The 18079-nt window shown below is 42.0% G+C and overlaps 2 protein-coding genes across 2 annotated transcripts; both read right to left on the bottom strand.

Moving 5' to 3' along the window:
• Positions 1-861: 861 nt before the first annotated feature.
• On the bottom strand, positions 862-6702 carry LOC124179846 (toll-like receptor 7). The gene has a single exon (XM_046564648.1). It carries the CDS (start codon positions 6208-6210, stop codon positions 2236-2238), a length of 3975 nt encoding a protein of 1324 aa, XP_046420604.1. The 5' UTR covers positions 6211-6702; the 3' UTR covers positions 862-2235.
• Positions 6703-15689: 8987 nt separating this feature from the next.
• LOC124179585 (integumentary mucin A.1-like) lies at positions 15690-17953 on the bottom strand. Its single transcript, XM_046564142.1, has 3 exons — positions 17734-17953; positions 16368-16733; positions 15690-16092 (listed from the first exon to the last, which is right to left on the bottom strand). Exons 1-3 carry the CDS (start codon positions 17798-17800, stop codon positions 15998-16000), a joined length of 528 nt encoding a protein of 175 aa, XP_046420098.1. The 5' UTR covers positions 17801-17953; the 3' UTR covers positions 15690-15997.
• Between the last annotated feature and the right edge of the window lie 126 nt (positions 17954-18079).

Below are 18079 nucleotides of genomic sequence, written 5' to 3'. Positions count from 1 at the left end.
GAAAAATTCTGTAGCCTAACCGCGTTGACCAAATTACAAGGAGGAAGCACGGACACAAAAAAGGGTGAAGGACATGCCGCAGCACCCTAGACGTGTCATGTCCCGTAGGTCACTAATTAAATCGGTTCTTTGAAATTGAGGATACTGGAGTACCTATATACGTGTAGCGAGAGTTAGGAGAAGGCGGCTTGACGAACCAGAAATTCCAGTTCCCCGACTTGTAGAAGTCGGGCTAGTATTGATTTTCAAGGGGTCGTTTGTTCGAGGGAAAAGTATATTCGTGTGTTTGTTCACCGGAAGGAAATTCGGTCAGTTTAGACTTGGTGATCGAGTATTCGTATCGATTTGCCCGCGTGACGTTTCAGCTTTATACCATAATCTGTATTTACTCCGTAGGTTGCCTTGTAAAATGTATTTCTGTAGAATACGTTCTAGAATAATGGAAAAAAGTATCCTCTATACTTTCATCGAGCCCGGTATTCGTCAGACACATGTTTTCAAACGGGATATAGTTATAGAAATGTTCTAGACATGCGTATAGATCAAAGCAACACGTGAGGCAATCGGCCGAAGATTAGCGACCGGATAAGGAGTGTAGCGTTTCATTACTACGGCAGCTGAAGGCCGAGTTGTTTGCCAGAAATTAATTGCTGTAATTAAAAGATTCCTAACTGTGAATGAAAACCACTGCACACACGTGTGACTGCATATCTCTTATTCGATGCCGCAGGCCTGATCTCGTATCGAAGGATGGATGATTTAGTTACGATGTCGTGGAGTTGGTACAACGGATCCGCGTCTGCGTATGTAATGATGTAGATGGAGGTAAATTGATGAAAAATAACACACAGCTGAAGAGAATTAAATTGACAAGATTGAATTTATTGTCAGAAACGAAGTAAAAACTTAACTTTATCAAGTTTGAGTAAATCAACGAAGACCGTAGTACCGCAGGTTTTCATTACAGCGAAAAAAATGTACAAAAAAAATAAAAATTGTCGCCCTGCTTTGGCTGATTATAACGGCAAATAAATAATTCGACTTAAAATAATATAATAAATTCATTGACCGCTTACGGCGATCGTCGAGAGATTTTTCACGATATATATTGTGTATAAGTAAGCACGGATAATAAGAAGTTGACATTACCGTTTCGATTTCAATTCAAATGTTAACATAAGTTATAAATTTATTCACACAATTTAAATAATCATAGTATAGTCGATATACAATATGCATATATATAAATACACACATATATATTTATTATATATATATGTATATATATATATACATATATATTTATTATATATATAATATATAATGATAGGTATGTTTTATTTATTAACTTTACGGTGAGTATATCTTACACGAGGCGATAATACATATTTACATATCGTACAACAGGCTTCGCTCTCAATCATATAAAATTACAAAAAATTTCCTACCTAAATTCAGAGGACCCTAAGACTACGCGCAGGGCTTTTACGCGCCTCGCGTCATCTGCTCCACACTTGACGCTAACTTTTAATTCGATTTATACACATTTCTTATACTTCGTGTATACGTCTATATATGCATATAGATACACTTATTATATACATATACGTATTTGTGTGCGTATACATACGTACAATCATATATACACATATATATATATATATATAGATAAGTAAATATTTACAGCCTTGTCACGAGCGTATTATATATAGGCAATCACGTAACCATTTCATTTATCAAGCATAAAATTAGGTATTTTAATTGATTAATTAATTAATTAATAATCAGTCATTGGCGAGGTAGGCCAGTGTGGTAGTTTTACAAAATGCAGCACTGCAGCAGTCACAGCAATAGGGGAGCACCTATTATTATATGCATAATGATATATACATAGATTAATTGTGTACGTAAGTATTACAGTGACAATGATGAATTATCGATATTAATTTCAACGTTATTGATACAGTTATTATTAGCGTCATTATTGTTATTGTTATTATTATTGTTATTATTATTAATATTATTGTTATCTTTAATTAATAATAATATCATTATGCTTACGAATATTATTAGCATTATTATCGTTATTGTTATTGTTTTTAATCATTATTAATAATATTATCGTTATTACGGATATTACGAATATTACGATTACGATGGTTATAACAAACTCGAGCGTCAGGCAGGCGGGTTTTGCGGGCGGGTAAGGATCATAATATAATGGCGAAAAACGAACTACACAAGATAGGCTTGTCCGGGGGGCGGGGGTTGTTGCTGCCGCCACGCGTTTCTCTCGAGCGTCGAATAGTCCGAGTCTATGGAGGAGTAAATGTGCTCGGACAGGGGCCGCCTGCCCGCGTTCCCGGCGCCCTCGAGGCCGGTTTCCTGGTACGCGTGGTTCACCGTCAGTCTGGGACTCGGAGTGGCGGTGCTTCCGGGCGTTTCCCTGCCGGCGATCTCCAGCCTGCCGTTATTGTGGCTCTGGAGCGTGGCCGTGCTCGAATACGCCGGGGGCGCCTGGAGGAGCTCCGGTGAATCCTTGAAGAGGGGGTGATGGTGACCGGCGATGTGTCCGTGGACCCGGAGCGTCGGCGTGCCCTTCTCGGGGCGGCCCTCGAGGGTGTAGGTATTCACGTTGCGTCTGTAGAGGGACGAGGGTTTGCGACGTAGCGCATCGCCCGCGGGCATCGCGAACCTGAGCCTTTCCCAGAACCTTTTCTCACCCCAGCGCAGCCTCACCGCCGTCCTCAGGTACGGCCTCAGCTCCGGGTCGGACTCCGCCTCCGGGGCGACCGGCCCTGCCTGTACGACGACCAGCTGCCCGGGTCGACCGCGAAGCGCCTCGTGTACCGCCGCGCGGAACTCGAACCGCGACCATTCCGTCTGTAGGAAATTTCGCGTCAGGACGATCAGCACCCTCCTCGAGGCCTCGGCCGCTTCCAGGACGACGGGAGCCGCGGCTCTCAGGCAGGGAAGATCCCGGTGATGGAGGCAGAGCCTCAGACCGCCGCTTCCGGCCCCGGCACCGTGTTCGAGCTCGGCGACCAGCGATCGCAGGACGAAGTCCTCGTCCTTCGGACTGTAGCAAAGGTACCCGTCGTAAAGTCGCTCCCGGTCGTCGGGCGGCGCAGCCTTTGCCCACAACCGGACACCGTAACGCGAGTAAGCCCACGTTCGCACCGGTTCTCGGAATATGAAGGCTAGGACAGTGACCACGAGGAGGAGGAGGACCGCCGAGAGGGTGGCCGCGACCATGGGAAGGTAGTCGGAGACCATTATACTCTCAATGACACCACCCTGGGCAAAGTAGTCCGAACAGGCGGTCTCGTTCACGTCGAGGCGACGTCGATAGGCGGGCCGGGTTTCGTTGTTGTCGCACCACACGTCCGTCGAGTCAACGACCTTGTGCGCGTTCTCCGACACCCAGGTGGTAAGCTCCTGCAGAAACTTGCATCTGCAGGACCACGGGTTGCTCCCGAGAGACAGCTCGGTCAGACGAACGTTCAGGGTCAGCTGCCAGATGGGAAACGTGACGAGCCTGTTACCGTCGAGTCGCAGTATCTCGAGGGATCTCAGCGGGACCAGGGTAACGTTGCTCACGAATCCGATCAGGTTGTTGTGGAGGTAGAGCTCTCGCAGGTGCGACAAGTGCTCGAACTCGAATCCCTTCAGGTCGTGTATCCTGTTGTCCTCGAGATGAAGCGTCTGCAGGTTGTTCAGTCCGTTGAACGTCCGATTCTGGATCGACTCTATCCCGCTACCGTTCACGTACAAAACTCGCATGTTCTTCCGCCCGATGAACACGTGGTTTTGGAGCTCCCGCAGATCGTTTCCATCGAGGTAAACCTCCGTCGCGTCCATGGGAATTCGCCGGGGAATTTCCGGAGCGCCCAGACCCGAGCAGTCGACGACGTTGGTGTTCCAGGTCTGGTCGTGGTAGCACTTGCAGTCCGACGGACAGGTCATCTCGCAGTCGCAGGCGTCGAAGTCGCAGCAATGGCAGAGGGCGAAACAGTGAGCTTCGTAACGGCACAAAAATTGCTCGGGTCTCGCCTCGATGGCGGGAACGATCGCCGTGCCTCGCGGCCCGGATACACGGCACATCGCGTTGTCCAGGTCCATGACTCGCGGATGCTGACGAAGCGCGGTCATGTTGTTTATCACCGGAAGCCAGTCCATCGAGCAGTTACAGTTGAACGGATTTCCGCCGATGTAAAATTCGGGGAGGGACTTTCCGGCGGGAACCGGAGTCAGACGTAGAGCCGTAAGTTCCATGGTCTCGATCATGTTCGCGTACATGTCGACGCGGGTGAGATTCACTTTGCCGGTAAAGGTGTTCGGCCGCACAAGGCTGATGTAATTATTGTTTATGAACAAGAGTTCAACACTGTCCGGTATCGCGATTGGTGAAAGCTCGGTAATCCGGTTGTGACTGGCGTCGAGTGTCCTCACTTTTAGATCACTTATACCGTAATAATTTCCCAGACTTTCGATGAAATTCCCGTGAACGTCGAGCCACTTGAGATTGTTGGGTATGAACGCGTAGTCGAACCACTCGATGTGATTCTCCGACAGATTGAGAAGCAGGAGACTGGCGATGCTTGTGAACACGCCGTTTATGTCCGATAGAAAATTCCCGTCGAGCCGAATCGCCTCGAGCCTCGTGTTCCGTTCGAACGCGTCGAGCTCGACGTGCTGCACTTTGTTTCTGGCGAGATTCAATATCTGCAGATTCGGCAGGTCCCAAAGCATGCCGCGCGTCAGGTTCCCGATGTTGTTGCTGATCAAACGGAGCCCGGTGAGCTGGTGCAGATTCCGGAAGGATCCGTTGCGAAATTCGCTGATTTGATTCTCGCCGAGGTCGAGGGTCTTCAGGAACGCAAGATCGCGGAGCGCCTCCGGAACTGTGCTGAGCGCGTTTCCGCTGAGATCGAGCTCCTTGAGATCGGAACAGTTCCGAAAGGCCATCGGATCAACGGAGACGATCATGTTTCCGGAAAGAGTCAACCGGCTCAGAACAAACAGTCCGTTGAATAGCTGAGGTCCGATCGAGTGGAGCCGATTTTCGGAAAGCTCCAAGGTGTGCAGATTGTAGAGAGGCAGAAAGGCGTTGCTCTCGATGTGCCCGATCGAGTTGTTCCGGAGATCAAGGATCTGGAGGAAGAAGAGATCCTTGAACATGCGGGCGTCGATGCGAGTCAGAGCGTTGTGGGACAAATCGAGGACTATCAGACGAATCAAGCCCAGAAAGGTAGTCTCGTCCACCCGATCGCTCCCGAGCGTGTTCCCGGCTAAATTCAGTACCAGCAGCTGCTCGAGTCTGGTGAACGTTCCCCGGGGAAGATCGCGGAGCTCGTTGTGCTGCAGATGCACCTCCCGGAGGTCGCAGGTGCTGGCGAAGAGGGCCTCGGGCAACGAGCCTAGGCCGTTGTAGCTAACGTTGAAGAGGCGAAGGCTGGTGAGTCCGGTGAGCGCATCGCTGGCGATTTCACCGATGGAATTGTGCTGGAGGTGGAGCTCCTGCAGTTGGCGCAAACCGGACAACGGACTCTCTTCCGGGAGGCTTCGGATCTCGTTGTGAGACAAATCCAGGGCCCGAATATCCGCGTGGCATTTGGCACGATTAGCCCGGCTGTCGGCGAGGCCGACTTCGCTGATCTCCCGTAGGTGATTTCCCGTGAGGTTCAGGACCTGGAGATTCCCGAGCTCGCATAAAACATTCGGCGGCAGGACTCGCAGGTTGCTGTATACGATCTCGAGGGTCTGCAGCTCCCGGAGGCCGGCAAGGGCGCCGGGGACGAGCTCGAGGGTACGACCGGTGCCCCACTCCGTGTTCAACGTCTGGAGCGTGAGCCGCTTGAGCTCGGCGAGGGGTTGGAACGCAGAGGCCGGCAACCGCAGCAGCTTGCACCCGTCGACGTGGAGCTCGTGAAGACCGCTCAGACGGTGCCAGCTCTCGGTTGATATCAGACTCTCGAAGTGGTGAACGTTGCTGCAGGTCAGCCTGAGCTTGAGAGCGCCGTCGAGGGCGGGCAGAAGGGTGCCGATTGCCGACGAGTTGAGCTTGAGAAGCGCGCAGACGGCGGATCGCGTGTCGTTTCCTTCCGGGGCCCAGTGGCAGGTGCCCCGCACCCCGGAGGACAGTACGAAACAGATAACCACCACACTAGCACTCCACTTCCACGAGGGCGAACACAGCACTGTGAGCATCGTGTGAAGATTTTCCGACGGAACGGCGAGACAAGGGGCGGGGGGTATGAACGAATGGAAATAAACTTGAACCGAAGAAAAACGGAACAAAAATCAAACGGTTTGGTATTTTTACCGCTGGCTGGCACACTGTGCGTCACGATAAAACAAAACTGCCCATGTCTCGTAGGGGTTGGTTGGCACGTAGCTATCGAGCACACCGTGCCGACGAACTTTCGTTACACTTTCACTGATTGTAATCTTTACTGTTACTTCAACGGAACTCGGGGGTTCTCGTCCCCCTTCTTCTTCGTTTTTTCCTTATCCCTTGTTCAATTATCACTTCGCGTCGATATCGCGACCGTCCGAACCCGTTTCGAACTGTTCGTCAAGACTTTGACCGAGTCTTCGCTACACAAAGTTCGTAACTTAGAGCGACGGCGAATAAGACGATCCATTCGCGCTCGCCGCGCGCTCAACACTGACTGAACGCAACTGAAACTCGTCGAGGTATTAGAGGGCCGAGTTTCAGGCGGCAGCCGGCAGAAAGCGCTATCGTACGGCTCTCGCCCCTTCATCTCCGTACTACAGCTGGCTCGGTGGTGGGGAGAACCGACCCCTACGAACCTCGAGGTATTCATTCTTTACCTGTCAGGCCACCAGAAACGAAGGTCTGCGGAAAACTTTTTTTTTCAACGAAGATTCCTAAATGGATTACAATATTCGCACCCACGCGTTGTTATGCGTATATGTATAAAATGACCAGCAGCGTCTAATTTTTCACGTTTTCGTTCCAACTTCATTTTTAATTATTTCATAGTCATCCGCTATTTGACGCGAAGAAAAGTCTTTTGATCTTACGAAAATATGCGCTCATTTCTATGAAGAAACTATATGACAAAAATTTTCCCCTATATTATTGCCCCTCACGCCCAGCGATAAAAACAATATCGGTTTAGAGTACTTTGCGCAAGAGAGGTCTGAAGAATGAAATGAGTCGTGACGTCAGCGGAAGTTCGAATCGGAGATCGAAAACGTAAACTGCAGTACAATAATGTAGGTGCGATCTTTAAAGATTTACGAGTTAGGTCAAGAAAACAGAAATAATCTGCCATTGGTTAAGTTAGAGCGCTGTTAATCATCGTGAAACTTCGCACACCTGGACTAACCGTCCTAACATATCGCAAACAGCTATTATACTTTGGTTATACATACCTACCTATACATTCACCAGTTTAAAGATTAAAACAATAATTGTTATTGCATAGACACGCCACGTTGCCTCATAAAATCGCGCTTCCGAAATCACTCATACTACACCGAGTGGCAAGATGGTATAGTGTTATAATGAGTTAACCACAGTCACTCGCGATGTATATTTTTGTTCCACCACGTTGTTATTACTTTTTTTATCACTTTGTTGAGCTTGGATAATTCTGCGAAGAATATTTTAAACCCGGTGAAGCTTTATTCAGTCATTTGGCTCCTCGCTTTTATCTATCATTAAGGGGATACGTCGGTAAAATTTCAAACCTGCTGGACGGACACGAAATCTCACCATCAGAAAAGTTTCGTGAAACGAATATTTTTCTGCAGACTGTTTGGATTGATTGTATTCGGTAACTTTCTAGACCTCGGTCAAATAAAGTTGATAATTAGAGTTCTTCAAAAAGCTTCCAGCATCACTCTTTTTCTTTTCAAACTTTGAAACAATTCGACACATATTCTGGTAGTGTAGAGAACAAAAGTTGGCATCCAATTTGCAATCTGATGCTTAGCCATCAAATTATGCCACGCGTTATACAGTGATGGATGAAGATTAAAAAATGATGCTAAAAACCAGTTAAAAAAATGTTTGAAGCGATTAGCGAAAATTACCAGCTGATACCAGTTATATTCATAATTAGTCAGGTACACGTCAGACATATGTACATAGTATATTTACATACATGTATTGCTGTACATGATGCTAATTATTACATTTCCGTTGTACGGTGTGTTACAGAGAGTGAACTGAATAATTCTGCAAATGACGATGGAATAATTGGCTCCAAGTTATATGCTACCTATTAACCCTACTTCGGTCAGCCATCAACATAATAATATATCCATACATTGTACGCAACTCTACCGTCGGAATATCGTTCCCCCTATGAAATTCTGCTTATGTTGCACATATTTTTAAAGTAAAACCAAGAAACAATGCCGTGCCGGTGATTAACTGACATAGATGTATATCATTTTGTTAAGCCAGAGTTTAAGTAGAGAATAGATAATCTACATGATTATTTTAGAATCGTAAAAGTGGATGCACGATCGGCGTGTTTCTGACGAGAGGTAGAAATTTTCTCAATCCAGGGTGAACGCTCGGTGGGCCAGCTTTACTTTCACTAGACATTAAACACCTTAGAATCTCAACATTGAGAACCGTGTGGACACATGCCTATCTTCCCTACATGTAGCTATAAGTACGAGAAAGTGTGAAAATTTTTATCTTCATTCTGACTAATAATCTACCAAATTCAATAATGTTATTCAATAGTTAACTAATTGTCAGTGAATTTCTCTATCTATATTAACGTTCTCGGTACAATTTTTCCAACTTTCGTTACGGAAAATAGGCAAGACGTGCACAGATTTCTCGAATTTTGGGAAATCACGGCAAGTCTGCGATAAATAAAACTAGCATTGCGAAGTAACAGCTAAATATAGTAAAGAAATGCTAGAGAGACGCGTGGCTCAATCACACGAGAAAAACGCTGTGGGTTTGAACAGGTGATTCATGACGATCGATAGACGGTCGTGAAAATGTCGGTAGATCATCAACCAGCGGTGGTGATTGAAAATATACCCACATACGAGTACAGTCGACGCTATCGGTAAGGTTCTCTTTTATCGACAGTAGGTAACAAAGTACAGTAGCCATTGCTATACAACAAACGATATCGTGGTTGTTGCCATTCGCTCAATTGTTGATGATAACTTACGTAAAAGTGCTTTATCGTTAGTTGAAAAAGAAAGTGCCGGCAGCGTAGTTATTAGTATTTCCATGAGTGGTACGCCACGCAAAATAAGCGAACTAGCCAAAAGAAATTACTTGTATTATAGTTTCTCAAGTTAGTAAACGATTTTGGGGTGTGGTGGATGAAATAATTTAAGTACATGGGACAATTGGATTCACCTGTTAGTCTACTATCTCTGGCTCTGTGCGTTACATCTTATCAATTCTGAAAACTAGTTACTGCCCGGAAGTGATAAAAATGTTCGAATTTTCCACGTCACGTTGTACCCTGATATTTAATACGAATTTGAAACACCAGAATAATTTTACGTGATTTGAACGCATTGCGGCAGTTTGACTTACGATTAGTAACATTACGCGTAACTAATTTTTTACGATGTTGGCCATTCGGACTACGTCACTTAACTGCACATTCTTATTTTGACTAAATCACATTCATTAAATAACGTTCGATGGTATGAGAACTATGATAAATAAAAACCCTGATGACTCGATACTTTTGTATTTTGTAATTCGGAGGAATTCAATCACAAAAGGCATTTGTTACGTGTGATTGGAAAAACAATTATTTTCAAAATGGTTTTGTAGTGGTCGATCGAACAGTTCAATTAATATTATCACTTTCATGAGTCAAATATGTATAATTTTACAAAATAATGCAAGTTATGACTGCGAAGGCGATGGACGGATTTACAAGTGAAATCCTATTTTGACTAGACTAACAAGTCTGCAACTCTTCGGACAGTAGAATTGCCGTTGCACGGAGCATCAGACGTAAGTTTGAGTTCTCAATTGACTTTCGGTGAAATGGAATATACGTGAAAATTAGTGAAAACTCGTTCAGGTAAATTTGAATCCTCCTCCTTTCTCAATTGACGAACACAGAATTGAAAAGAATAAGAAAACAAGCCATTGTGATTTCAAATGGAGATACGAATTTTACACCAAAATTTTCTCAACGAATAAATTGGATCCATCTGGATTATAGATATAGTACTTTAATCTTAATTGTTTTTCAGAGAAAATAATCATATTTCTTCTTATAGATAAAATTCAACTTTTAAAAATATTTAGAATTATTGAAGTACACAGCTAGTCCGGGGTAAAATCATATACGGTATTGGTGGAAAAAATATGCCATAGAAATTACTAATTGCTAAAATCTGTCGAGAAACAAGTTGTTGAGTAATAACGATCGAATTTTCAAAGTGGTGCCCGAAAAGTTTCCGTCGATATGGCCGACCTGCTACATCTCGTACGCCCTTCAAGTATCACACCCCTTGTCCATAACCCGAGTTGGCGCTCCATCCAAAAATCGTTCGTATATTCACTGGCAAACAGAGAATTCTGTATTGGAGTGGCAATTACCGAATGAAAAATCGAAGCTGTTCAGGATTCGGCGGAAAGGATCGCTGACGGAAATATAAGTCGTCGCATCCGAAACACTACGATTTAACAATTTTCACGAAGTCGATATTCGCTGGCGCATAAAGGATTCTGTTATTGGAATAAAATTTAAGTTTGCAAGTGGAGACTGCATAGTTTTCGCATAAATAACGTATCTTTTTCGAAATGCAGAGAACAAATCCAGCGAAAGATTTTTGTGCTAAGAACTAGTGATGAGGATTTTGCGTGAAAACTGTTTGTACCGTATAATCTGAGAGCGCATGATTTTCGCTTAATTAAGAATCGTGCAATCATTTTTCCGATATGACCAAAATCAAGGGGCCGAGGGCTGACCTTTGCGTATTTTAAGCCCTTCTTTCGGAATTAAAATTTTCGGCTCAAACAATTGAAAACAATTTTCTTGATTGCACGATTCGAAAGGGCACGAATGTTGTAAGCAAATTTTGCCACCCTTCGTCATAAACGCTTCTCCTACCTAAGCTTTGTTTATCGGATATAAACAATAACTTTGGCGCGAATTCTTCGTTATAAACGAGCAATTGTTTCTGGAAAATTACATACTTCATCTGATGTGTGTTGCAACTTACGCTGCGACTTCAGTGATATGTCAGCGATTCTCTTTACCGAAACCAGCCGATGCTATTCAATTAATTGGTAGCAGCCTGCAGGCTGAATGTATATTATGCAATAGCAACCGACCCACCAAATAACAAGTTGAATTTACGGATCGCTGAATTAAAATGTTTCAACAATGAGTCAAACATAATTTCTGAGTTTACATAACTGAAATTCTCATAAAGAATACAGTAATATATTTTTATCCGGACTTATCTTACAAGAAAATTTGCCTCGTAAGAAAAGCGAAACAATTTGCATTGTACCTATTTCATTTTTCGTAGCTTTGTTGTAGCTGGTCATTGAAATGGCAATTAATTGAAACCGAAATATACAATGGCTCACATCTGTGTTAAGCGAAATATTTCTCATAAAATTTATTGTGCTCTTAAAATCTTTCGAAGTTAAGAGAAAAGTGTTTTGACGAGATATTTTGATATTTTCACAAAATACCTGTTTTATTACAGGCGAATTGTTCTTGCGTGGATTTCGCGTACAAGTGAGCTTATATCGATCGGCAACCTCCGTCGGACGGAAGTGAGTCTAATCCAACCAAAGGCCTTGACAGCTGTACACATTATGACGTATGCGAGCGATGTATGCGAGTATGTTAGGATAAATGAAACGTCGGCATATCAACAGACAATGCAAACGACGCCCACTGATAATGCCGAAATTAAGATATGGAAAAGTTCTCTTCTCTAAGATGTCCACTACATTATCACTCTAATAACTCCTGAACTTTCCAGATTTTCTAGCCACAAAAATACAGTTTTTTTGCTTACCATTTTCAGGGATGGAATTTCAGCGTAAAATAATGAAAAGAATTGAATTCTCATGAAATTTTATTGAGCGAATGTTAGTTTTCATCGTATATCTTCGTGATCTCAATTATTTAAGCTCTGAATCTCAGAACTAATTAACACAGTTCGCATTAATAGTATATTTGTAGTATTGTTTTCAAAATGACAATGTCAGTGGTTGAATAAATTCTCGATTGCAAAAATTACGAGAATGAATTAAAAAAGGCTGCAAGTGCTTAAATTTTTAAAAACTGTCGTTTTGCTGTACGTATAGTTGCCTGACTTCGGCTGCAGATTGTATTTATTTATTTTTTTTAACGGCACTTACAATTCAAGTCTTTTTCAATTCTCCTCTTCAAATATTTGTTTCGTTAAATTCGCCAATATTGCGATGTTTTCCTTGTTCTCAGATAAGGTACACGCCGCACAGAGCTCTCCAACTACGGAAGAGTGCTCTCGAAGTCTGCCATCTTCTGTAGAGCCAGACGAAATAAATATCTGCAATAAGCCTTATGTGCTTTCAACAAACTGTGATTTTGTATACGTATGTATACACCTCAGTTTTAAACGTTGAGATGGTAGAGACTTGTAGATTGTTGAGGCTTGAACGAGGACCGTTTGAGCCAATTGACAGCGTCTCGGCGTGGGTAAGACCATCCGACTCATTGTCAGAGTACGTGAAGATATTCTCTCCAAGGCTATGCATTGCGATGCATTTGAAGTAGGTTTTTCTTTTCATCTCAAGGTCATTCGCAGATGTGGCCTAGGTTTTACCTGTGACGTGAAAATTACGCACGACGAACTGTCTGTCCGCAGCAAACAAGTTTATTTTTGTAACATAGCTGGTCGGCCTAAAAAATAGTGAGAACAGAAAATGCGTGTCTTGCAATTTACAAACCTTCTTCAATTTACCCTAAATAACTTTCACGTCAAGTATCATATTTTTAGGATAATATTTCATCACCGACTGAATTTATTACCTGAATTAAGAGACTTTATTGTTGGGTGAAAATTCATTCGAACTGTTTCGATTATTCGTAGCGATGAATTGTGCCTACAGAGTCAGCCGGACCCTGTGCAATAAATTTCTGATAACTTATGCTGATCAGTAGTTTCCGGAATTTCCTCCTACGTTCTGTAGTCAACGCAATGACGAGCAGTTGAATCTTCGTAAAACCATTGTTTGCGATCATGTAACTATTTTTGGACCGTCGTTACACAGGCGATAACAAACTGAATCATGCGATTTCATACAAGACTGACTGAGTTGCAGCAAAAGTCTCAAAGTCCAGATTTTCTTTTTTGTTTCTCACGTGAAAGATTCAGGAAATTGTTTCATTGTGGGTTTAAATTTCAAATGGTGACATATTTTGAATTACTTTCTTAACCAGTTCAAATAATGCAAAGGAATATTTTGCATCAGTCAGATGGAAAGCAAATATTTAACATGGATTTGTACTTGCCGGGTTCACGTTCTTTCCTCGTACTATACTTACGACTGATGAAATTTTTACTTTTACCGTCGTTGTTTTACGGCATTATCAATTTCGAGTAATACTCCTCACAATGGTATCTTATCCGTCTGTTTGCTGCAATGTGTACGCATCATACATGTGGGCAAATCTACGTTAAATCGGCCAGCAGGACTCGTATTTTTTAAATCAATCGAACCTTCTTTACGCTGATCATACATGGAACGAGATTTCCATTTTTCCGAGTCCGAACTATTTTTTATTTCATATCTATAGGATATCCAACTGTCCTCAAAATTGGCTATCCCATCCAACTTGACAATAAATTATACCTCCAGTTAAAATTGTTCGATCGAGCGTAAGCAACTTTCATAGTATTAATGTAAATAAGACGGTTCGCTTATCAGTAACTCACATTTTTCTAACATTTAACTTACGTTAATCGGGACAAAAAGTATTTTTTCAACAAAACACTTTGATACCTCATGTTTGAAAAAAAAAAAAAAACGTTCAGGATGAAATAAAAACGAAGAATGTGTGCTTTTACGTATACTCGGGGTACGAAAAGTTTAAATAGGCTTGAAAATTAGAAAATAATAAAACTTTAACATTCGTTTGACGCTGAATATCTAACACATATCATGAAGCTGAAACTGGCAGCCAGAGTTAGCAGCCGAACCTCAGAATGCAGGGACGAATAACAGGGGATGGGGCCCCGGGATAAAATTTTTTTAATGCATGTCCGAAAAAATTTGAAAAAATTCACAGAAGTAGTTTTCCCATCGTAGAACACGACGCCGTTAATTAACAAATTAATAAACAACGGAGATTCGCAACGCAAAAGTTGAAACGGCATCGTGTTCTACGATGGGAAAACTACTTCTGTGACTTTTTTCAGATTTTTTCGGACATGCGTTAAAAAAATTTTATCCCGGGGCCCCGTCCCCTATTATTCGTCCCTGCATTCTGATATTCGGCTGCTAGGCCTGGCTGCCAGATTCAGCTTAATACACATATCCCATGCCTTTGTGGTTTCACGCGGGACCTTTTTATCATGATACCAGTGTGCTACGCCTACTTTTCCTACGAGCGATTACACAGAAGCGTTGACCTTTGTCTAGAGTAAATAATTAAGGATAAAAATTAGTAGTTCCATATCCTAAGCATCATGGGCGAGGTTTCTTTCAAACCAGAATTTGTTAAATTAACAAAACATTTCTGTACGAAAACTAACTAGTCCCTCGAGTAGCGCAGTTAACAACATTGTTCTACATAACATGGGCTTCCTAGACAATGTTTGCAGCCATCAATAATACAGAGTTGATTCAATCAGTTGCTTTAGTGGTGCAATGCGCTGCGAATGACTGCAGCGTGCAAGGCATCACCGTGTATATTATCATGACCTCTCGTTCTGTCTCTATCTATAGTTTGACGGATAAGCTATCTAAATCTTAACTTCCCGAGGATTTGCGTATCATCACTTACTTTGATTTTTAAAATAATCCTACAAGACCGACCATTTTTGAGTCAGTAATACATTGTCAAGTATTCAAAATTGAAACAAAGTTTTGGTTTAAATCAAAATTACATTATAAGGTAATATTCGTTTCCATTGGTTTTTGTCAGACATTTGAGTTAACTGTAAGATGGGAAGAAAACACAATTAACAATAGTTATTCGATTTCATTTGGATTTGTAACTTTCAGAAAAAATTCAGGTTACGTAATAGTTAAATCTGCAACAACTTTTGACAGTCAACATTTTAAAAGCAACTCAAGTCCATACGATATATTTTCATACCATAAAGTTGATCCACTCGCAATGTCCATAACTAATATAAAAAACAAGACAAACTTATTTACGGTAGCGAAGAGCATTTATGTACTTCAAAAAGTGAAATATTAATTGTAAAATAAAGAAAATGAATAAGGAATTGAATAGATCTCTCTATAAGCAGGCTGCAATTTCGCAAAGTAATCACTAAACTGACATTTCTATGTTGCCACTGAACTCTCGGTAAATTAATATGACATCACCAATAATTATAGCTTCTATTAAGCAATTACACGATTTAACGACCGTACAAATAAAAACAAAAAGACGAGATAATTTGGTGGAATCGTTTTCCTGTTGATAATCGGTTAGTATCGAAAAAACATTGGGTGAAAAATTTCGATTGTATCCTTTTCCATGGAATGTATTTAGGTAACCATGGCACACTTTACATTAGGATCTTGATTCCTTAGTTTGTCTGTACACACACACAATCTTATAATACACTCATTTTAATAGTCTGACTTGAGATAAACAATCTCATATAACAGCACGCCAGTGTACTAAGAGCACTTCAATCTTTCGGTACTTACTAAATACTATAATGACGATATAAAAAATACACAATGTTATAATAACTAAGATAATTATCAATAGTATTTAGTTCTAATAACTGAGAGGATCATAGTGTGAGTTCACAAATTTATGACGTAGCTTCAGAGTGTATGATAATTGCGCTCTGTACGTGCTTTGTAGAATTTCCACAATATAAAGCCGATCGCGACCAGACCGCCAGTTAGGATTATGCCACCTGTGAGAAGAGGTACAGTAACATTCATTTGGAACATACACCAGGCATGTTTTTCTGACTACTGTAAAAGCAATCTTTGTTTTTCAATTCGTAACAATGATTTTATAAATCATTCGAGCTGTCAAGCAGAAACACTTTTGTTGAATCAGCAAGTCTTCTCTTCCGAAAAGTACATACGTTATGATATATCTATTAGAGGCAAGCACACATTTTGAAATTGAAGATTCCTTGAAGTGGACAAAAGTGAATTTAATGCGTAATAAAAGTGTACTTACCCATGAAACTGAGTCCATCGAAGTGACGATCGTCGGGTGGGCAAGGTGTTGTCGTCGGTGGTACAGCAGTTGTGATAGGTGTTGTCGTAGTAGATGGTGTGGGTGGTGGTGAAGTTGGTGGAGTTGTTGTTTTAGGCGAAGGAGTAGGTGTAGTGGGTGATTGTGTAGTTGGTGCAGAAGTAGTGGTATTTGGATTTGTTGTTGTCGGTGGTGTTTTTGTTGTTGTTGGTGTTTTTGTTGTTGGTATTTTCGTTGTCGGTTGAGTGGTAACAGTAGTGGTATCAGGGATTGCAGTGGTGACCGTGGTTGCGGTTGGCATAGGTTTAGTCGTTGGCTCAGGGCCACCATTGCTCGATTCACCAGACGCTAAATAAAGAAAACAACATGTAAATGGTGGATATAAGATTTGGTATATTCAACAATTACTTATACCTAAACACTTATTGATTAGAAGCTAAATTAACTGAAGATGAGTATTAGATTAATTCTTTGATGCTTCAATTTTTACTTTTTAATAAACACTGGCGATGAGTGAAATAACAGTTTATAGCAGTAAGTAATAAGACTTTTGAGTCTGGTGGAAATATTTGAGACAGGATGGGGTAATTGAGATGGGATTCATGGCTAAAAAACTGTTATTCCGAATACAGATTCATTTCATAAAGTCAATAGAATTCTATGGATATAGTACACGGCCACGGGTTGTTTTAAACTACATGTGAAGCTACTACAAGCTTCAATCAGCTTGTTTCAGTATGAGAAAATACGCTCCGAGTCTTTTAGATGAGTATCTTTCGAAAAGGGATAGAGTTGAACAATCCAAAAATTGAACACCATCGATGGAATGACAAAAATTGGTGAAAAATATTCTTGAACAACTTGAAAGGCATGATAAGTCAAGGCAAGAAAAAAAGGACTCAATAAATTACAACAGAATTGGATAAAAAATGTGTGTCTGACTCTGAGAATTCGAGGAGAAAAGAACGACTGTAGTCTCTACCAGCCAAATCAGTTAGTCATCCATGTACAGTCGGAGTGTCGAGTGGAAAGAAAAAAGTTGTACGTGATTATTAAGTGAGGGAATAAAAAGAATGCAAAAGTTCCAGCAAGAAAAATGCTCATTGCGAATGACTAGTCTAGATATTGGAAAACGCTGACGAGAATACAAAGAACGGTAGGTATAGAATTTCGTTTTCAAAAGTAATATACAAATTGACCACGTATGATCTACGTCAATCGTGCCGTGAACGTCATGCGCACGTTGGTAGAAACATGCAGCGAGAGGAATAAGGAAAATATGAGACTATAATTCGTTTTCTACGCCGCCATCGAACTTTTTCGTTTCTCGGACATGATGGATACTCACCGCTACTAAACACATGGACGAAGCAAGCGAGTGCGATCAGAATACACGTCGTTCGTACAGCCCTCATTATTATACGAATTTATAAAACTACTGGGTAAATGAAGAGTAAAAAGTTACAGGTTAAATCTATCGTCGCGTTCACTGGAGCTAAGAAAACTACCACGGACACAGTCGAACCGGCGACAGGCGACAGTAGCGACAGGCGACAGCTTCAGACCATGACGACATTGAGACGACGACGACGACGCACGCCCCCCACCGCCCAACCAACAGGTTCAAAAAAATGAAACTAACAACGAATTGCGACGCAGTATCTTGTGTAACCCTACATGGCAAGTCTTTTCAC

Source organism: Neodiprion fabricii, chromosome 4 (assembly GCF_021155785.1).
Source record: "Neodiprion fabricii isolate iyNeoFabr1 chromosome 4, iyNeoFabr1.1, whole genome shotgun sequence".
NCBI classification, from domain to species: domain Eukaryota; kingdom Metazoa; phylum Arthropoda; class Insecta; order Hymenoptera; family Diprionidae; genus Neodiprion; species Neodiprion fabricii.
This window is presented reverse-complemented; position numbering and strand designations above follow the sequence as displayed.